This window comes from Lacerta agilis, chromosome 8 (assembly GCF_009819535.1).
Source record: "Lacerta agilis isolate rLacAgi1 chromosome 8, rLacAgi1.pri, whole genome shotgun sequence".
In the NCBI taxonomy this organism is placed as follows: Eukaryota; Metazoa; Chordata; class Lepidosauria; order Squamata; family Lacertidae; genus Lacerta; species Lacerta agilis.
In genome coordinates this window covers 79,660,273-79,682,319 of record NC_046319.1, presented here as the reverse complement: position 1 = coordinate 79,682,319, position 22,047 = coordinate 79,660,273, and the positions used below count along the sequence as shown (strand labels likewise).

The following is a 22,047-nucleotide window of genomic DNA, read 5'->3' as shown; positions in this document are numbered from 1 at the left end:
AACTTTTTTTTAAACTTCCTGAGCCACTCCCATCCTTGCGTTCTCTAGAAAATAATTTAGTCGTGAGAAAGTGCTCTTTTGAGATTCTCGGTGGTCTCGCTTGAGGGGCCCCCCCCTCCGCCAACGCCCCGAGTCCGTCGAGCGCAAAGGCGCCCCCCTGGTGGCGAGCCAGGATGGGCAGAGGCGGCCCCCTTCCCTGCTCGGAGTGGGTGAGCCCAGGTGCCCATAATCGCAGTTCTCTTGGCAAACGGCCAAGGAAGCACCTGAGAGTAGACGGTGGCAAGAGGTGCCCTGGGCCCCGAGCACCACGCCTGGCGCCAGTTTGGGAAGCGGGCACTCAGGAGGGCAGTGGGAGGAGAGGGGGCTCTGCTCCCTAAGGAAGAAGGGGAGAGGCTGGCCAGGGCGCTGTTGGGGTCCCGCACCAGAGGAGCCACCGCCGGCAGGCCCCCCCCACCTCTCGCTTCCAAGCAGCCCCCCCTCTCCGGCTGCTCACAGCTCCTTCTTCTCCACCGCGCTGGAGAAGATCTCGGCGAACTTCCGCAGCTGCTCGTTGGCCGTCTGGGACTCCTCCTGCAGGCGCTGGTTGTTGTGGCGCAAGTTGGCCACCTCTGCCTGCAGGACCACCTTGTCCTGCTTCTCCTGGGAAGAGAGAGGAAGGTGGGAATCGGGGCAGCTGGAGGGGTTTGTGCGCAGGAACAGCCTGCGGGATCAGGCCAGGGGTCCACCTCGTCCAGCATCCTCTTCTCAACAGGGCCCAAATACCCCCCCCAGAAAACTTAGGAACGCAGATAGACTGCCTCTGCAGCTGGAGGCCCCATAAGAGCCTAAGAAGAGCTTGGCTGCTGGATCAGGCCATCTATATCCAGCATCCTGTACTCACAGAGGCTAACTTGATGCCTTCAGTGGGAACCCCGCTAGCAGGATCCGAGCACAGGAGCAATCTCCTGGGGTTTCTAGCCCCTGGGATTCAGAAGCATGGTTGCCTCTGGCTGTGAAGGCAGAGCAGAGCCATCCTGGCTAGGAGTCACCCAAAGCCCTCTCTTCCTCTGTGAATTTGCCCAATCCCCAGTTCCACAGTGTAACTAAACACGGTGTGAATATGTCTTTCATTTCGTCCTGAATCTTCCGTGAGTTCTGGGGAGAAGCCCCCTTCCTCTCCACAGAGATCAGGAGGCACAAGAGGCTCCCTCGGAAGGTGGGGGGGGGCCCTCTCCATTGCTGGAGCTTCGATGGCCATCTGTCGTGGACACTTTGGCTGCGACGACTGCGTTCCAGGGGGGTCAGACTAGATGACCCCTGGGGTGCCTCCCAACTCTATTCTATGAAGCAGGATGCAAGCATGGCGGCTCAGAGTCCAGCCGCACCACCGGATGAGAAGAGAACCCAGGAGTCCGGGCTCCCTCCTTGTCCCTTGACTTTCTGGGGGTTCTTCTGCTGTCCCCCACCCCCAAGTAAGTATCACAACCAAACATCCCTTGAAATGAGGAGGGCATTTCAGGTGGGGCGGCTTCGCCCCAGGCAGTCCCAGGGCCTGGTGGGAAGAGAGCCCCCCACCCCTTTGAGCCATCCCCTGGGAGTGGGGGGGGGGTGGCAATCTTACTTTCTGGAGGTCGCAGTGGAGCTGCTTCAACATGGCCTCCAGCTGGTAGACTTTGCCTGTCAGGTCCGCAGAGGGCTCCTCGCTGCGGAGGGAGGGAGGGGAGAGCAGAGCGTCAAGAGGCAGCGTTGCGCAGTGGTTAGAGCATCGTACCAGGGGCCTGGGAGAAACCAAGGGTCCAAATCTCCCTCACTTGGCCATCGCCAAGCTCAACTTTTCTCAGCCCATCCTACCTTGCAGAGTGGTTGTTGTGTGTGTATTGGGGGGGGGGTGTTAAATGAGAAGGGAGAGGTCACCTTGAGCTCTTTGGAGGAAAAGGCAGAATATAAAGGGAGCAAATTAATGGATGAAATAATTGGGGAAAACGGGGGCATAGATCCCTCCTCGGACGACAGGAGCAAAAGGGGCCGCACAGCCACTTCACATAGTTTGGGGGGGGGACGTACGGCTGGAATCCAGATTGGAAGAGGCCCTTCCTGGCAGCTCTCCAGGCTCTGTGGAAGGACCCCCACCCCCTTCTTCCTGGAAGGGCCCAGATGCATTTGGAGGGGAGGGCAAGGCAGCTGGGATGGAGAAGGTAGGAAGAGGGAGCAGGCCAGGAGGGAAGACGGCAAGCGAGTGAAGGCATCTCAGACCCCCCCCCCCCCCGGTGTGAGAACAGAACCCCCTTGCCAAGACCCCCAGCCACACAGCCGGTGCCCTGAACCCAAAATGTCCAGAAGCAGGTTGAGATGGAAGCGCTCCCCTCCCCCAAAAACAAAAAAACAGAGCTGTGCAAAAAGGGCAGCCCATCATTTTAGTTTGATTCCCCTCTACCCTGGGCATCCAGAGAAAGTGTACCTGCAGCTCCCCCCCACACACATTTTTTGCCCTCCCCCCCCAAGACCTTGCTCCCCCAGTGCCACAAGGAGAAGCAGGAGAGGAAGCCCAGCATACCCCCCCTTGCCCCCAGACCTCCAAAGGGCCCCAAGTTCAGTGCCAGAAACACTGCTCCTGGCTGGGCGATCGGAGGCCTTCCCCAAACATAAAAGCGAGGGGTTGGAGGAAGGGGCTTCTGCCGGGAGGGGGGGGTCTCTCTCACCTCATGGTGGGTGTCGTGCGGGGCGTCAGCTGCCTCTCCAGGCTCAGGTGCCCCAGGACGGGGCTGTGGGCAGAGGGCACGTCCGGGCTCAGCGTGGCGTCATGCAGGGAGAAGAGGGAGACAGCTCTTTGCACTGCAGGAGGAACAGGAGAAGGGTTTTGCAGCGCGGCCAAAGTAACAGCCCCCCTACCCCTTCCTGGCAGAGCCCATCACACCTTTTTTTCTGCAGGCACAGGTGCTGCCAGGGCTATGGGGCAGAGAGTCCCCCTGGCCCCTGCCTTTGCATGCAGCAAACAGCGGAACTCTCCAAAGGCCGCGCTCTGCCCTCCTGGAAACGGCAGGAGGAGCGGGGGACTCTTGCGCTCAAATCCTGCTTGCAAGTTCCCCACTGGGAGAACGGGATGGAGGATGAAACGGACCATTGGCCTGATCCAGCCGCGCTAATCTTATAGACCTATGGAACCTCCAGGTCCAGAGGCAGTCTATCTAGAATAACGTTTGAAGCTTTCTTATGTTTTTATATGTGTTGGAAGCTGCCCAGAGTGCCCAGATGGGCGGGGAATAATAATAATAATAATAATAATAAGAAGAAGAAGAAGAAGAAGAAGAATAAAATTCACAGGTTCTTAGGGCCAGGTGATAACCCACCTGGTGCCGCTGCCGGAGCGGAGAATGGACTCCCAGCCCATTTTCCGAGGCTGCAGTGCTGGGGCTGCAGGTGCAGTTGGCCCAGCCTTGCGGGGCTCAAACCGGCCGGGCGACACACTGAGCCCGGCCCTTACCTGGCAGGCAGCCACTGGGATTTGTTGCTGCCGCTTCAACGGGCAACTTGGGATTCGGGTTCTGCAACAGCTCTGGGCCTGGAGGAGTCAGGGCGTTTGCACCCTCCGAGCTCAGGGCAAAGGCCGGGGCTCCCGTGCCCTGGTGATCACAGCGCCGCCTGCCTGGAACCTGCTGCCACCACCAGTGAGCATCAAAGAGGCTTGTAGGGAGGGCTCCCCCCCCCAGCGCTTGCCCTCCCCTCTCACCCAATTAGCCGCTTCTTCAGCAAAGCCTCTCGCCACCCCAATTCAACACGCTCCCCCCCCCCCCAGCAACTGCCGAGCTCTCCCACTCCCCCAGCGCTGTGGTCAACCCCTCCCTTCTGCCTTTCCCTCAATTAAAACAGCCAAGTGCTAATTAAGGCAGAGACGCTGAACTTCCAAGGCACAAGAGCCTAAATATAGAGAGCCTGAAATGTCAAGAGGCAGGGAGTTGCCGGGGTGCGTGGAATGGCGGCCATCGGCCAGCGAAGCCTCGGCTGAGATTCCTGGGTTGGACTAGATGGCCCTTGGGGTCCCCCTTCCAGGGGGAAATGCTGGGGGGAGGCAGGCGGGGGTCCCTGCTCCCCAAAGCACCAGATAATGCTGGGGAGAGCCCAGCAGTGGGGGAACAGAGCACTCGTTGATGGCGCCCCCCCCGGCACCTGGCCAGCTTTAAAATCTCTCTCCCCACGGCCTTTGTATGCCCCACACCCATGGGTGCTGTGCGATGCCAGGCCCCCAGGACCAGGCGCAGATGCCACTAGCTTTGTGCCCGCAGACCCCTGGGCTGTCAAAGCAGCATCGCCCTGAAACGCTTTCAGCTGCCCGTCTCCTGCCAGGCCCTGAAATGATGGGTCAACACCCTCTCCGTTTTCCAAGCCACAGGGCAGAAGGGCAAGGGTCTGCTGCAAAGGGCAACAAGAGAAAGGGCCCCTCTCACCCTCAGTGGCCGCAGGGCACCCGAGGGAGACCGGGGTGCTTCCTGGAGGGCTCTGCCCGCTCCTACCTTTCCCCGCCGGGCTGCCGGGCACCAGAACAGAGCTGGAGGCACAGGGTGGGCTGAGCAGCGTGCGGCCGACTCCGGAAGCCGAGGGCCCGTCTCCCTCCTCTGTGCTCGGCCGAGTGGCGGCTCCGCTCTGGTGTCGGGAGGCAGGCAGGCAGGGAGGGAGGGAGGGAGGGAGGGTGGGGCCGGCGTTGTGACGCAGATGGCAGGCCTGAGCAGATTGCCGAACCCCCTCCCTACCCCCCACCCCCCTGGCCGGCAGGGAGGTGGCTGATCCTCCTTGCTGCCAAGGGAGATCCCTGCCGGGAGCCGGGCCTTGCCTGGGCACGCAACCGCCCTCCGCCCCCCCCCCCTGCCCTACTTTCAGCTCAAGCAGAGCCTCTCGAGCCGCTCTGCTCCTCCTCCAGCCCAAAGGAAAGCAGGTCACGGAGGCAGGCAGCTTTCCCAAGGGCAGAAACCGCAGCCAGATCCTCATTAGCTTGCCTGGCTGCAAAATGGAAGCAGCCGTGCGAGGGCCCAGAGAGGGAGCGGGCTCAGGGTGCCCCAAGCTGCTCACCCGGGTCACTCACGACCCACGGCGGCATTTTACGTATTGCGACTTGGCTGTTACTCCTCTACCGGTTGTAATTTTGCAAGCAAATTTCTGATATCTGGGTATTCGAAAGGAACGTGGAATATTGCTCCATTTGATGTTGTTTATTTGAAAATTATACACACACATACACCATCAAATGGAGCAATATTCCACAATATATATGACTTCATGTGCACCAGATCGGAAGCTACAAGGCGCGCCACCCTCGCTGTACGTTTCATTGTGCTTCCCAGCTTGTGCATTATGGAGAGGAAGTGTGCAAATTTAAACTGAAATGGAAGCGCTGGGGCTTTGCAGACAAGAGGCTCAGCCGAGAGGCCAGCAGGGGTGGGGGCTAATCCAGGGGTGTGGGGGCTAATCCAGGATGCTGGCGACCAGGAAGGAAGGGGCGAGTGTCTGGGGAGGCTAAGACCAGGGCAGACGGCAAGCGGAGACCCCCGAGGCACAGAGTGCCTGGGATTTTTCTTTCATTTTTTTTCCAAGGGGGAAACTGACTCTCTCTCTCTCTCTCTCCCGCCCCCCCCCCAAATCCATTACAAATGCAGTGCCTCTTTCCCAGATCCAAGCACGTTTATTCATTCGGGGTTTTTTTTTTCCTTTTCATTTCAGGAAATTTACACACGGCTTGATCGTAAAACAAAAAGCCCTCAAAGCGGTTTTTACAAAAAGAGAAGGAAAGATAGAAGCGTAAAACCGAGAAGAGATTGAAACGGAAACAGACTAAAAACAGGTCAAAACTCACGCCAGGTTTCTAAGCATCTGAGTGAGGATTGTCTAAACAAAGATGTGTTTTAAGCAGGCACCCGAAAGGAAGGGCACTGCTTGACATCAAAAGGCAGGGAGTTCCAAAGTGCAGGTGCGGTCAGACTAGAAACGACCGAGCTCTTACAAAGGTGGAGCTGGTGTTACCTGGCACCTGTAGCAGCGCCCGTTCTGCAGATCCAAGTGGTTGAGTGGGCATGGACGGGCGAAGGCCACCTCGTAGGTAAACTGGTCCCAATTTGTCGAGGGGTTTCTATACAGACAGTTAACACCTTGAACTCGAGCCAGGAGCAAATGGGCAGGGGCGTAGCAAGGGGGGGGGACGGGCCGCCCAGAGTTCCAGGGGAGGGGGGGTGATACTTTGCCCCCCCCGCCCCACCGGGCGAGCCCCGAACGGGGGCATGTCACCTTTTCCCCCTTCCAGCGGCTATTTTTGGCGCGAGGGGCGGGCCGGCGAGGAGGGGGCGTCACGCTTGTTGCTGGCATGACACCCCCTCCTCGCTGGCCCGCCCCTCGCACAGAAAAAAAAAAAGCCGCTGGAAGGGGGAAAGGGGGAGGAAAAGCAGGCGCTTGAACGCCTCCTCGCTGGCCCGCCCCTCGCGCCGGAAAAAAGCCGTGGGAAGGGGGAAATTCATCAGCAACTGCGCCGCAACATTCTGCGCTGACTGCCGCTTCCAGGAATGACTTAAGACAGGGGCGTCCAACTTCCAAGAGACTGCAATCTACTCCCACTATAAATAAACTGGCACTGATCTACCCATTGGATTGACCAGAGTTGTTGAGCTTTTTTTGGGGGGGAGGATTGGGGTCATGCGATCGACCGGGGACGCCCCGCGATCGACCGGTAGATCGCGGTCAACCTGACTTAAGAGATCCCTAGAGCTGCCCTGGCAGGCCCTGAGGGGTCTGGAGAGCTCAGTCTCCATCCACCTTGGCCCTCCGTTTCGACTTTGCAGACGAGCCTCCTTCTCCAAGCAACGGCTTCAGGCCTGCGCCGCCAAGAAGGCGGCAAGGGCACCAGGAGAGGGTGGGGGGGGGAAGGAAACTCCCCGCTAAGCAAAACTGGGGCTGCAGCAGCAGTTTCCTGGGACTTGGGGACACCCCTTCTTCCCCTCCCAGGCTCTCAAAATGATGTGAGTGAGGCGCCCAGGAAGAGCCACAAGCCTCCTAGTTCAGCTGATGGAATCACAGAATTGCAGAGTTGGAAGGGAACCCCAAGGGCCATCTAGTCCAACCCCCTGCAAGGCAGGAAGCAGGCAGCTGTTCATACTTAACAACACGAGGCCAGTTTAGCTGCAAAATCTTCCTCGCCCCCTGTGCACCCACTCGACCGCTTCCATGGGTGCAACTGGCCCTGCGATGGGGCCCACATAATTCACCCCCAACCCTCACTTTGAGACCCGAAGGAGTCTCAAAGCGGCTAACATTCTCCTTTCCCTTCCTCCCCCACAACAAACCCTCTGTGAGGTGAGAGGGGCTGAGAGACTTGAAAGAAGTATGACTAGCCCAAGGTCACCCAGCAGCTGCATGTGGAGGAGCGGAGACACGAACCCGGTTCCCCAGATTACCAGTCTACCACTCTTAACTCCCTGCCTTTTGATGCCAGGCAGGTGCCTTCACTGCACTGTTTTCAGCTAAAACCGTATTTCTGCTTAGCCAAGTCTGTCTGGATGCTTGGAAAGTTCTCGTGCGTCTTTTAGACTATTGTCATTCAAACTTTTTGAAAGTTTGCTCTTTAAAAGAAAAGCTCTTAGTGTAAGCGACAATCTTATACTTTCATCTCTTCTGTAAACGGCTTTGATAACAATCAAGCAGCGCATAAATTTTAGGAGTAATCCACGAAAGAAGGTGCTCAGGTGCAGCCAGGAGCCTCGCAAGGCCACAAGCCGCTACCAGAAGAGAACCCAGGAACCGGCTTGGAGACTAGAGACCCTGCGCCAGCCAAGCACAGGCCCCCCGGAAAACCTCTGCCCCAGTGCAGGGAGGGTCAAGCCCCCTGGCAACCACTTCCACATGCAGGCATCTGGCCACGCTCCCTAGGGAGGCGGAGGGGTTAGTGGGGGGGGGGCAGGAGGGAGGGGCTCCGGCCCTTTCACCACCGGCCTTCCCTACCTTCATATGCCTTGGCTGCGTTGACCAAGCTGGACCACTCCAGGCCGGCGGCTGTGTCTGGAAGGGGCATCAGACCCGGGTCAATGCGCCGCAGAGGCTTCTCCCGCACGTCCGTCAAGGAGAGCTCAGAGGCCGAAATGGCGCCTGCAGGGAGAGCAACGGCCTCGTCAGACGGCTGACAACACCTCCCCAGACAAGAGCACCCCCTCCATGCCAAGCGTGCCCGGTTTGGAGGCCCTCCGTCGGCCCCGGCCAAGTGGAACCAGAGCCAAGACACAGCCTCTCCGGTCAGCAGTGGAGGCTGGGGTTTTGGGGAGCTAGTGGGGGGCAGTGTCAACTAGGCCCCGGGAGAGACCAGGGTTCAAATCCTGCCACATGGCCAGGAAGCTCTTCGGGGGGGAGGGGGCTTTGGGGCCAGTCGCTGCCTCTCTCGGCTCAGGCTACCTCCCAGGGTTGTTGTTGTTGTTGTGATTAGAGGAGGGGTGAACCATACACACCACCTCGCCTCTGGGGGGGGGGTTCCCTCTTTGGCTCACAATAGACGGGGGAAGGTTTAAAAGGATGCTTGGCCTGGAGAAAGTGGACAGAGAAAAGCTTTTCTCCCTCTCACAGTGCTCGAACTCGTGACATCGACGTAGCACAGTGTTAAACTGTGGAACTCCCTCCCACAGGAGGCAATTAAGGCCACCCACTTGGATGCCTTTAAAAAAGAGGGTTGGGGCAAATTCACCGAGGAGGAGAGGCCTTTGGAGGGCTCCCAACCAGGATGGCTCCGTTCTGCCCTCCACGGCCGGAGGCAGTGAATGCTCCCGAAACCCCGGGAGGGGGAGCGCTGCTCTTGCGCTCCCCAGAAAGCAGAACTCACCCTTCCTCTCCGAGAGGCCCCCGTTGCTGGGGTGCTGCTTCCGCACGGGGAGGGTGCTGAAGGTGCTGGTGAAGAGCACGTCCCCCGGCAGGGGCTGCTCGAAGCCGTAGGCGCTGGCATAGCTGGGGTCCCGCCTGCCACTGCACAGGCTCTCGTCCGACAGCGTCCTCTGCAGGGTCTTCTGGGGGGACTGAGGGCAGGAGGAGAGACACGGTAGTCAGAGGAGGCTCGGGAGAGGAAAGACGCGCCGAGACCGGGGACTCTCTTTCTCCTACAGGGGCCAGAGAGACGCTCCTGGGAGGCCCCATGAGCAAAGAGGATGGAGAGCAATTATAGAGCGGAAAGGGACCCCTGGGGGCAATCTAGTCCAGCCCCCTGAAATAACGCAGGAATTACAATGGACAGAGGGCTTAGAAAGGAGAGTCCCGCACCTTCCAAGGGAGTCCGTTCCACTGTCAAAACGGCTCAGAAAAGTCTTCCCAAAGAATTCCCTTTCCTGTCACTGGAACCCCTTGGTTCGGATCCCAACCTCTGGAGCCGCGGAAAACAAGCTTGTTCCCTCTCCCATGGGACAGCCCTTCGGGTATTTGAAGAGGGCTGTCACCTCTCTGTAATCTCAACTAAAGCATCTGTGCCAGGTGGCCATCCCTCACGAGGATTAAGTTTCCAGTCCCTTGATCCTCTTGGTCACCCTCCTCTGCACACCTCCCAGTTGCCAACATCCTCCTTAAATTGTGGGACCGGCGCTAGGGCTTCTTGTGCCCTAGGCGAACCACCTTCTGGCACCCCCCGCCCTCCCCCCTCCGCCAAATCCTGCTTTAGTGGGAGGTGGGGGGTGGTGGAGAGGCAAGCAGCATTTTCTCTGCTGTAGCAGAGAAGCTCTTGAGAGTCCCATGGACTGCAAGAAGATCAAACCTATCCATTCTCAAAGAAATCAGCCCTGAGTGCTCACTGGAAGGACAGATCCTGAAGTTGAAGCTCCAGTACTTTGGCCACCTCATGAGAAGAGAAGACTCCCTAGAAAAGACCCTGATGTTGGGAAAGATGGAGGGCACAAGGAGAAGGGGGCGACAGAGGATGAGATGGTTGGACAGTGTTCTCGAAGCTACTAACATGAGTTTGGCCAAACTGTGGGAGGCAGGGGAAGACAGGAGTGCCTGGCGTGCTCTGGTCCATGGGGTCACGAAGAGTCGGACACGACTGAACGACTGAACAACAACAACAACAGCAGCGGAGAAGCTGCTGCTCGCCCGCCCCGCCCAAGCCTGGCCAGCGCCCCCTCCATTTTGGCGCCCTAGGCAATTGCCTAGTTCGCCTAAATGGGCGCGCCGGCCCTGCCCAGAACTGGACACAGTATTCCAAGTGTGGCCTGACCAAGGCAAAATAGAGAGGGACTACGACTTCCCTTGTTCCGGACACTAGACTTCTGTGGATGCAGCCTGGAATATAGCATTCGCTTGTTTTGCTGCAGCATCACGCGGGTGACTCGTGCCAAGAGCTCCGCCTTGCTTCCTAGCCTCTGGGAAGGTGGCACGAAATAGCGGCTGGGCCCTCCCCCCCCCCAGCTCTCCATTTATTCATTTCCCTGCAACGTTGCAAGGGCGCTGAGCAAACCACGCAGCGTGTTTCGTGTCTGCTGGACTCTGCATGCCGCCAGCCCCCTCCTTCCTCCCAAACTCACCAAATCTCTTTCCTGCTCGGCGGAGCCGCCGTCCATGATTATCAGCTTCTTCAGGTCGTCCTCAATGGTGGACTTGTAGGTCTTGCGTGGGGAGCGCAGGTCGCGCAGGGAGGCCCTCAGCCGCGGCTGCCCAAAGACGTTCTTGGTGTTCAGGTCCACTTGCCTGGGTTTGGGGGGGGAGAAAAGGGGGTGATGGAGAGGAGAGGCTGCGGCATTCGGGGCTTTTTCACTTACGGGAGAGGCAGCATGGCAGGGGGCAAGTTTTTCTCCTAACAGTCAGTCAGTTTTGTTATGGCAAAAGCCAGCAGCACAGAAAATCATAAATCCAAACACTGAAAAATCGGCGACGCCACCACCAGAGATAAAACAATTACACAAAGGAACTTTACAATGTGTTATTCAATAAAGGAGATTTACGCTTCTCAATAGCTAAAGTGCAGAATTTAGCCACATCATAGGATACTAGACTTGAAGAATCCTCCAGAAGATATTTCGGGGAAGGATTCCAAATAGTGTTGTAAGGGCGTAAACTTTGTTTAAAAGGGGTAAAATAAACCGAGCACGTTCTTCACTATAGAATTCGCAAAATGAAAGGATGTGAGTAACGGATTCTACCTTGTTAGACATGCAGGGAAAGAGACGCGCATGCATTGGAAACTTCATGAATTTGCCATACAGCACTGCTGAAGGCATTGCTCCTAACAGTAGAACTCAGGGAACGCTCTGGGAGACTTAGCACAGGTGAAAGGAAGCCCTCCTTCAAGCCGAGTTAATCTGTGGAACTCCCTGCCACAGGAGGCAGCGATGGTCACCGGCCTGGGTGGCTTTAAAAGAGGAAGGGACAGATTCGAGGAGGAGGAGGAGGAGAGGGCTATCAAAGGCTCCTAGCCAGGATGGCTCTGCCCTGCCTCCACAGTCGGAGGCAGTAAATTGCTCCCAAACACCAGTCGCTGGAAACCACAAGGGAGAAGAGTTTCTGTTGTGCTCAGATCCTGCTTGAGGGTTTCTCCAAATAGGCAACTGGTTGGCCCCTGTGAGAACAGGATGCCCCATTTGGTCTGATCCAGTACATCCTCCTCCGCAAAGGCTCCCCCCCCCCGGACTTCACTGGCCTTTCAGAAGCACACCTCAGGAGCATAGCTATCACCTTTCCCCTTTTTTTGCAGGAAATTCCCTTATTCCAGTGCCGTTTCCCATTGCAAAAAAAGGGAAAGTTGACAGCTATGGCTGTTTCCCAATGCAAAAAAAAAAAAAAAGGTTGACAGCTCTGTTTAGTAGCCACCTGGTTGACCATGGTGGGGAGGGCTCCCTTCCCCCCCCAGCAGCCCCCCCCCACCCCAGATGCAGTCCAAACTGCAGAGCAGCAGGACTGCCTTCATCCGTCCAACAGGAGCTGATCCATTGAAGGGCTGCTATGCTGATCTGTCTCCCTGCCCCCCAACCCCAGGCAGGAGGGCTGGCGAAGGTGCTGCACATGCTCAGAGGCCCTCTCCTCTTCAGCTCTGCCTTGCACGCTCCAGGGGCGAGTCCTAAACAGACCTCAAAAATCAAGCCCAGCCAAAACAGCTTCGGATGTGCCTCCCTCTCCCTCCCCCCCCCCCCAGCAGAAGGAGAAGGCAACAGGAGAGAGAAACAAGAGCCAAACCAGAGTGGAGGGTTTCCCCCCCCCTTCCGCTTGTACCAGGCCCCCTACTCACTTCTTGGGGTCTGCAAAGGCCGTGGGCCTGGCGGGGGTCTCCTCGCCCCTCTTCCACCCGGCCGGGAGGAGCTTGCTCCTGCTGCTCTGCTTGGAGAAGAAGGACTTGGGCACGGAGGCCGAGAGCTGGAAGGAGCTGGACTGTGGCATGTGGGGGGCCCGTGGGGCGTCAGCCGTGGGTGCCTTGTACACCTGGGCGGGGTACGTGGCCCTGCCGCTGCTGTGGCTGAAAAACGGAGGAGGCTCAGTTCACCATGGGGAGGTGGGGTAGGGGGACACAGGCATAGAATTACAGAGTTGGAAGAGACCCCAATGGCCATCCAGTCCAACCCCCTGCCAAGCAGGAAACACCATCAAAGCATTCCTGACAGATGGCTGTCAAGCCTCCACTTCAAGACCTCCAAAGAAGGAGACTCCACCACACTCCTGGGCAGCAAATTCCACTGTCCAACAGCTCTCACTGTCAGGAAGTTCTTCCTAATGTTTAGGTGGGATCTTCTTTCTTGTAGTTTGAATCCATTGCCCCGTGTCCGCTTCTCTGGAGCAGCAGAAAACAACCTTTCTCCCTCCTCTACATGACATCCCTTTATATATTTGAACATGGCTATCATATCACCCCTTAACCTTCTCTTCTCCAGGCTAAACATACCCAGCTCCCTAAGCCATTCCTCATAGGGCATCGTTTCCAGGCCTTTGACCAATTGGGTTGCCCTCCTCTGGACACGTTCCAGCTTGTCAGTATCCTTCTTGAACTGGGGTGCCCAGAACTGGACACAGTATTCCAGGTGAGGTCTGACCAGAGCGGAATACAGTGGTACTATTACTTCCCTTGATCTAGATGCTATACTCCTATTAATGCAGCCCAGAATTGCATTGGATTTTTTAGCTGCTGCATCACACTGTTGACTCATGTCAAGTTTGTGGTCTACGAAGACTCCTAGATCCTTTACACACATACTCCTCTCAAGCCAGGTGTCACCCATCCTGTATTTGTGCCTTTCATTTTTTTTGCCCAAGTGTAGTACTTTACATTTCTCCCCGTTACATTTCTCCCTGTTCTCTAATCTGTTAAGGTCATTTTGATTGCCAGACACACAGCTCCCTTGCAAGAGGGCAGCTCTGTGGGGAGACGCCATCTAACCAAAGGGGTCTTGCTTGTTCAGCTGCTACCTGGGACCTGGCGTGCTTGTGGGGAATGGCCACCAGGGGGCAGGAGGGGCTGCTGTTTTAGGGCGCCCATTTGGGGGTGATTTAGGGGATGAGGTTGGGTGGCGCAGGGTTAAAAAACGTGATTTCCATGGTGCATGTTTTAGCATCATCATTACTATATTTGTTTACAGCTAAAGTAAGAACAGCCACAAAAGCAATAGTTGAAAACAATTAAACGTTAACAGAATAGCTGTATCTGTATAAAAACATGCAGAAATCATGACAATGAAAACATCATCCCCCTGCTTAATGCCCCCCCTCTAAGATGTCAAGGGAATAAATAAATATTTGACTTTTAGAAGACACCTGAAGGCAGCCCTGTATAGGGAACTCCTTAATGCAGTGTTTTTCAACCACTGTTCCACGGCACACTAGTGTGCCGCGAGATGTTGCCTGGTGTGCCGTGGGAAAATTACTTTATATATAGTGAATATAGGCACAGAGTTAATTTTTTTAACATTTTCTAATGGTGGTGTGCCTCGTGATTTTTTTCATGAAACAAGTGTGCCTTTGCCCAAAAAAGGTTGAAAAACACTGCCTTAATGATTGATGCTTTCTTGTGTTTGGATTGGGTATTATTATTATTATTATTATTATTATTATTAATAACAACAACAACAATAAAATTAAAGGGGAGAAGGGAAGTCCAGGAGATTCTTTGGAATCTTGTTTCTGTTTTGTATGTTGGATATGTGACTGTAAAAGTTTGATCTGAAAAACCAAATCAATAATAATAATAATAATAATAACATTGAATAAATAATAATAATAATATTATGATTGTCGTCACCATTATCACAGCACCAGCCTTTCCGTTATCCGAGAGGGGCAAGAAGGCCTTGCAGAGGGTTGGACTAGATGAAACCTGGGTTCCCTTCCAACTCTACAATTCTACGGTTCTAGCAGGAGCACCTGGGAGAGAGGGGGCCAGCCCCAGAGAGGCCCCGCTCACCTTGGCTGCTTGAAGTGGTGGTTCCCGCTGCCGCCCCGGGCAGCCCCTCCGGAGCCCACCCCAAAGGCCTTGGGGCCATGGTAGCCCCAGCTCTGCCCGCCAGAACCGACGGCCGGAGACGCGTCCCTGCGCTTGCCGCTGCCCGCAGCCTCGTGCAGGGCGCCGCCGAAGGGAGGAGGCGGGGCCTTGGTGGCGGGCTTGTCCCTGCGCGAGGAGGACTTGGCGCTGGTGGCGTCGATGCCGCTGTCGCTGGAGCCCCCCTTGGCCAGGGGGTCCGGGTCGGCCTCGGCGGGGTCGGGCGTGTCGAACCAGCGCTCGTCGCTGTGGCTGCTGGAGGCGTTGCTGGAGAGGGTGTTGCTGCTGGAGTGGCTGCTGGAGTACTGGCCCTCGCCCTGGAAGCGGGGAGAGGAAGGGCGTCAGGCGCGGGCCTGCAGAGGGAGGGAGGCCTCTGCGGGGAGGGGGTCCCCCCCGGAGCCCACCCAGCTCACCTTGGAGTGCCGGTTGGGAGAGTCCTTGCCCGCCAACTCCTGCCTGCTCGGCCGCTTGCCGCCCGACGGTGCCGATGCCCTGGGCTGTGCCGGCACGTGCCAAAGAGGCTCTGCCAAGGTCAAGGGAGTCACACCTTCAGAAAGAGCCCCTTGTTGCACACACACAAACACACACACACACACACCAGCCTGCCACCCTCAGGGGATCAAGGATTCCCCCCCCCCCAGCAGCCACATGCCCCAGCGACTTCCAAGAATGGATTTCTGGCTGCTAGATCAGGCCAAGGGGACCCATGCAGCCTAAGGGGAAGTCCCCAAGCAGCATTCGAACGCAAAACCCTCTGCCCTCCTGCAGCTTCCAGAAGCTGGCATTTGTGAGAGGGGCACCCTTCAGCCTTGTCCAAGGCGTGAGAGGAGGGGCTGAGGCTCGCCGGTGGGGGTGGGGGGGGGGCACGACTGGCCTGGGCTTCTCTCTTGAAGCCTCCTTTCCTTGCCCAGAGGATAGGGCAAGCGCTGCCGACTCGACCTCATGGGATGGGCTGCTCCTAGGCCAGCATAGAGCTAGGAATGACCATTTATCACATTGGGACCCCACCTTTCCCTTCCCCTTTATCCCCACAACAACCCTGTGAGGTTGGTTACATCCCCAAATCACTCACATGGGAGCATAGTCTCAGCCTGCAGGTGACCGGGGGCGGGGGGGGCAGGCAAGTGAACACCCCCTTCCTCCCAGCATCCTTAGATGAACCACCAGAAGCCTGACCCAAATACCTCCCGCCTGCCCGCCCCATGGCTGCGTCCTCAGAAGCCCCAGGGAACAGTGTCTCTGGGTGCACCAAAGGCAGCTATGAGACACCCGCCGGGGTTTCTTGAGTTGCGATTCCTGCAACTCAAGGGGCTGGGCTAGATGACTCCTGGGGGTCCCAATTTTACGATTCTATAAACTCAGTCCCACAACCCGCCGCCCCCCTGGAAGCCCCGCTCCCGCTTACCAGGCTTGGGCCTCTCCATGGTGCTCTCCTGGCTGGCCACCCCGCCGGAGGAGGAGCAGGAGTCCCCGTTGGAGGCTGCCTCGTGGGCATAGGGGGGGTCGATGGGCATCAGGGGCCGCTGCGTTTGCGGAGCTGCATACCTGTGTGTGGAACTGGGAGAGAGAGGAGAGAGGGAATGAGGCAGGCGGCAGCTCAAGATGGCAAACTGAGGCTGGGGGGGGAGGTAACACCACCCAGCCTGCCTCCCATTCATTAGCAGGTTTTAAAAATACCAAATTTGTGGCGGGGGGGGGGGGAAGAGGGAAGGAGGGGAATGAAGACGCACAGCTCCTCAGTTCGGTGGCAACGGAGGCACAGCCCAGAAGGTGGGGGGGGGGGGGGAAGAGATGCAGAAGGGACAAGGGGAGGCCCGGCACACAGCCCCCCCAACCACTGTTCTCCAGCCCCTCCATACCCCCAGAGCAGCAACGCTCCACGGCCAGACCTCTTGGGGCAGGAGCTCCAGTAGAAGACTCAAGTCCCAAGAGGAAGAAGATGCCCTCTTCCCTAGTCAGGTGGGCAGGGGGCAGCAAGGGCACCCCCCCTCCAGACCCTCCCTCCTCTCTCCAGCTCCAGAGGAAGAGAGAGCAAGGAGAGGTTGCGGCAGGGCCAGGTTGCTGAGGCCCTGACGGGTGCCCTGCGAGGGTCACCACTGCACCAAGTGTGCCAGCTGAAGGCTAATGCCAACCAGGTTGGATGGAGTGGCACCAACGGCCCCCTGGGGAAAGGGAGAGGATGCTCCGCCGGGAGCTCCTCTTGGGCACCATGCCAGGATGCCAGCCCAGTGCCACAAGCTCAGCCTGCTGGGCCTTTGCCTTGCCCTTCCTGGCTCAACCCCTTCTCTGCCCTCTCCGAAGCAGCCCAGGCCAACCCATCGCTCCTCCACACGCCAAGCGCTGCCCGTCTGGCTAATGCCCCCCCCACCCATCGGCAGGAGCTGCGTCCCTCGTGCTCAGGGTGGGGCCTGGCACCGAAGCGCCCGAGTGGTTCTGCAGCGGGCACCGTTTGCACGGAGTCGCCACGAAGGGGAATAAAGAGGGGGGGAAAGGAGAAGGAGGGTAGAAAACGCCCATTCCCGGCTGAGGCCCAAACACCTCCACCCGCCCGCTTCGCAGGGTATCACAAGGTGCCAGCCAAACCTTCTCTGCCACTCGGCACCTTTTGTCACACGCTGCAGTGCTAAGAAAAACCTGCGTCAACCAAGGAAGTCGCAGGAAACAGGTAGGGGCCTCTGCACCTCTGCTGCTTCTTGTCCAGATTTCTTTCACAGCCGCTGGCCATGCAGGGTGGAGGGTGCTGCCCCCTGCCCTGCTGCCCCCCACCCCACCTGGCGAGATGCCCCTGCTGCGGGGGGGTGGGGGTGGGATCTCCAGCAGCCTGGGAACGAAGGCCAGAGCTCCCAGGACTGGGGCCCCAATCTCTCTGCGCTGAGAACCGAACCCTCCGCCTTTCCCCACTCCCCGCAGGGCCTTGCCCGGTTGCCCCCTGAGAAACGGGCGTGCAGAGACCCCCCCTCGGGGTTGCGCCCACCCCCCCCACCCCCGTGCGTACCTTTCTGGAGATGGCTTGTAGCGGGCGTAGGCCGCCCCTGCCGCTGCCCCCGAGGAGCCTGGCATGGAGAAGCTGCCCGAGGGCTGCCGGTAGGACAGGATCCTCTCTGCTCCAGGCTGGGAGGAAGAGAGCGCCTGGGGGGTCTCCGGGAAGCTCACTGGCCTGGAGAGAGAGAGAGAGAGAGAGAGAGAGAGAGATGCATCAAGAGGAGGAACTCCAGCGCTCTCCTGGGTGCCCAGCAGCGCCCCGGCAGGCAGCTCCGTGGAGCCACACATGCGCCTGACACCGGAGCCTCTTCTGAACGTCCTCAGCCGAGAGATAATGGAGCAATTAGCTGGGAGAGCCTGAGTCATGACCCACAGGGCACATGCGCTCTCTGCGGCAGGACCGTCCAAAGGGCACCGGCGGGCGGAGGTTGGATGCAGCAGCAACAGGAGGGAGAGGCTCTTCCTTGGGCTGCCAGAGGGGCAGAAAAGGAGCAAGCCAAGCGCCCCCCACCCCCGACCCTCCTCCTCCTCCTCCTTACCTCTTGCCATGCAGGGGCTGGGGCTCTCGGTAAGGGGCCACGGCGCTCTGCTTCGGGGTCCTGGTCAAGGACTGGGACTGACCGTGGCTCGGCTGCGAGGTGCATTGGGTGGCAGAGCTGCCCCACTGCCAGGCGGAGTTGCTGCGGTAGGGGGGCCGGTAGCCCACCGGCAGGCTCTCCTGCTCCCCCTTGGTCTCCAGGGTGCTCATCTTGAAGGACTCGGCCCAGCCCCTGCAGAGGGAGACAGCAGAGCAGAGGGGCGGTGAGCAAAGCTCTCCGCCATCTGCACGGCACGGGGGCTGGGCTAGATGACCCTCCGGATCCCTTCCGACTCTTCCTTTAGAGCCATCAAAAGTCGGCCCTCACGGCCTCCACCAGGCCAGAGGCAACGTAAGCAGATCCAAAGAGGGCCCGTCCAGCCCCGCATCCTGACCTCGTGGTGACCAGATACTCCTAAGAACCCAGGAATCGTGATAGACTGCCTCTGGAACTGGAGGCTCCACAATAACGTAATAAGAAGAGCTCGGCTGCTGGATCAGGACCAGACTCCTATTTTCACAGGGGCCAACCAGATAACGGCAAGTTAAACCGGCAAGGTAAATCCGAGCACAAGAGCCCTCTCCCCTCCTCCTGTGACTTCCAGCAACTAGCAGTCAGGAGCATCGCTGCCTCCAAATGTGAAGGCAGAGCACAGTCATCCTAGCTAAGTGCCATCGACAGCCCTCCCCGCCCCCCATGGATTTGTCTCGTCCTCTTTTAAAGGCTGGTGGCCATCCCTGCCTCCTGCGGGAGGGAGTTCCACAGTTCAGCACTGAGCTGCATGAGGAAGGACTTTCTGTTATCTGAGCCAATACACATGGCAGGGACTGCCAAGACGTGTGGCTTATGAAACAAAGAGAGATGTGCTTAGAGAGATGGTGGGGGGCTGTGCTCATTGGCACCCCCCCAAACACACACCCGCCTGATGTAAGAACTTCCATGCAATTCTCGGAAGCAAAGAATCATCATGCTGAGTCAACCTTTGCAAAGACCTCTTGCCGTTACTCACGCTCCACTCCCCCCCCATCTCTGGGCTGCCCTCCAACTCCAAAAGGAGCCCCCCCCCTCTTTTCTGGATCTCTCTTGGGAGACCCCAGGAGGGTTCGAGGCCAGCGGACACCTCTGCATCCAAACCAGAACTTCCAGCGCGGCGGGGAAGGCTGGATTTCAGAACGGGAGAGACGGCCTCGAGGGCCAGGCTCCGTCGGAGGATGGAGACACCCTCCCGCCTCGTGGTGGGCTTCCCCCGGCCAAATGGGTCAGCACCCATCCCTCTGGGGTGCTACAGTTTGCTCCGGGGGGGGGGGCACAGCACATGGAGCTGCCGACTTCACTCACCCACGCAAGTCTCTAGCAAAAGCGAGCATCTGATTCCTCCCTCCGCCAAGCTACGCAGCTGGATCTCCAAAAAGCAGGATGAAGTCACCGGCAGCAAGCCTTGGCAGGGAGAGGCCCCCCCCCCCGGCAACACCTAGCGCCGGAGCCTGCTTCAAGGGCCCGACAGGACCAACCCGCTCAAATTTCAAGGCCGCCAATACCTGCCTCTGCTGGGGGAGCCCCGATGCCTACCCCCTTGGCTCCGCGGAGAGGAAGGAAAAGCCGCAGCCTCGGGGTCAGTCCAGCCATTCTGCTCTTGCGCACAATTTGCGCACAACCGGCAATTTGGTTGGGAAGGCGGGAGGAGGGCGGACTTTGCCGGCGAGCCGAGGGGTGCCTCAACTTGCTCTCCCAACCACACCTGGCGAATTAAGACAGGAAGCTGGAGAGGCCAAGGGCACAGCTGGGGCTCGCGAGGATGCCACTTAACTCTTTGCAGGCTGCGGCAGATGCATCCGCCTCCTCTAGAGGAGGTGAGTAACGGCAGCCCACTCGTGGGCGGGAGCGGAAAGGGGCCGCGCAGGGCGGAGAACTCTCCCCCCAAAAAAGGGGTGTCTGGGAAAAGCCAGCATGAAACGCTCGCTCTCGCTGTCCTCACCCCGGCAGCCCCGCTCTCTGCAAACGCAGCTTTCCGCACCCAAAGTGCCTTAGGAGGGGCTTAAAAAAACAGGAACCGCAGAGCTCGCCTTCACCCCTTGCTGCGGAATTCCCTCCCCACAGCTTCCGGCCGGATGCTGAAGTCACACCTGAGATGCGTGCTTGCAAGGACGCACCCTCTTCCCATGGCCATTATTATTTGTTCTGGCTGCTTTTAATTCTGGATTTTAAAATGCCGTAAGCTGCCCTGGGGACGTGCCGGTGAAGGGCAGGGAATAAACCTACGAACAACCACAACCACAACAACAACAACAACACTAATGTTACAGATGGGAGACCGAGTTGGCGACGTGCCTGTGGTCAGATGTGGCAAAGGTGACATGCAACCCAGAAACACCCCCCCCACACACCCTCACCCCCAAAAAAGGTCCATGTGTAAAACTCTTCCGCACCGCTTGGCAATAAGCGTTCAGATGCTGTTTAGCGCAAGATCAATGTCACAAGAACCAGAAGTAACTCAATCTCTACCCCCCCCCCCCGCTGACTTTGGGACGTCTCGCTCACCAGAATAAGAGTGGGTTCAGTAAGAAACAGGACAACCACCACCAGTGTTGCAACGACCCCCCCCCCAAAAAGCAGCCACGGAAGAGATCCTGGGAGAGATGATGCGCCCCAGGGGCCGGGCTCTGTGCTGCCCCCCCACACCCTGCACTTGAGCCGGGGACTGTTCCCTCCTGCTCTGGCGACTGGGAGGCCAGAAGCGGATCTGAATCCTGAACCGACATCTGAAACGGCTCCTCGCTCTCCTTCCCCCAGACTCCTCCGGCGCAAAACAGCTGTAAGTCAGCATGGTTACGTTCCAGCGATGCAGGGCGCGGTCCAGATTCCACCCCCCACCCACCCACCGGGATCCCTCATTCCTGAGCAATGCAGTCAGTCCTGAGTAGGGTGTCAGCACACCCGTCCTCGCTCTCTATTAGCCTCTGCTCCTGGGAAACGGGCGGGAAGCATCGTCCCAAGACGGAATGGCCGAGCCTTTGGAAGAACAAGCCTTGTTGGAGCAGGACCAGCAAGGCTTCTGCAGGGTCGAGTCACGGAATCCTAGAAGTGTAGAGTTGGAAGGGAACCTTACAGCCATCTAGTCCAACCCCCTGCAGTGACTAACCACTGAAGGAGCGTCTCCACCCTCATCGTTCAGCGCGGACGCTGAGGTCCAGCTCCGAGGGCCTTCTGGCGGTTCCCTCACTGCGAGAAGCGAGGTTACAGGGAACCAGGAAGAGGGCTTTCTCGGTAGTGGCACCCGCCCTGTGGAACACCCTCCCTTCAGGTGTCAAAGAGATAAACAACTACCTGACATTTAGAAAATACACGAAGGCAGCCCTGTTTAGGGAAGCTTTTAATATTTGATGTTTTATTCTGTTTTTCAGAGTGGCTGGGGAAACTCAGCCAGATGGGCGGGGTATTAATAAATAAATAAATTATTGTTGTTGTTGTTGTTATTATTATTAGGTTCTGTAAGCATATGGAATGGGGTGATGCAGGAAGTACTGCATGCTTAAGACTCTCCAAAAGCCACTGATCAAGTCCCTCACCAAAGACTCTTGAGCAAGCGTAGCAAACACAGATTAACAGGAGAGGGCCTGTCATGGGACTCAGCTCTACAGCTGCAAATAAAACGTTGTAAGTGTGTTGCAAAGTGCAATAAACAAATGCAACACTAGTTGGCGACTGTTAGCCTTATGGCAAATTCAATACATTTTTCAATATGTTTTTTTAAAAAAGCATTTCCACAGTGTTTTTTTACATGTGTTTTTTACCATGGGACGCAGGTGGCGCTGTGGGTTAAACCACAGAGCCTAGGGCTTGCTGATCAGAAGGTCGGCGGTTCGAATCCCCGCAATGGGGTGAGCTCCTGTTGCTCGGTCCCTGCTCCTGCCCACCTAGCAGTTCGAAAGCACGTCAAAGTGCAAGTAGATAAATAGGTACCGCTCCGGCGGGAAGGTAAATGGCGTTTCCGTGAGCTGCTCTGGTTTGCCAGAAGCGGCGTTGTCATGCCGGCCACATGACCCGGAAGCTGTACGC

The 22,047-nt window shown here is 57.7% G+C and overlaps 1 protein-coding gene across 1 annotated transcript in view; it reads right to left on the bottom strand.

Moving 5' to 3' along the window:
* Positions 1-22,047, bottom strand: part of SIPA1L3 (signal induced proliferation associated 1 like 3) — a 40,919-nt gene continuing 18,872 nt past the window's right edge. The window contains 12 exon segments of the mRNA XM_033158515.1: positions 1-639; positions 1,601-1,682; positions 2,679-2,811; positions 7,954-8,097; positions 8,819-9,008; positions 10,500-10,662; positions 12,197-12,421; positions 14,357-14,748; positions 14,845-14,954; positions 15,837-15,988; positions 17,427-17,588; positions 17,953-18,183. Coding sequence (XP_033014406.1) covers positions 490-639; positions 1,601-1,682; positions 2,679-2,811; positions 7,954-8,097; positions 8,819-9,008; positions 10,500-10,662; positions 12,197-12,421; positions 14,357-14,748; positions 14,845-14,954; positions 15,837-15,988; positions 17,427-17,588; positions 17,953-18,183 — 2,134 coding nt within the window. The 3' untranslated portion in view covers positions 1-489.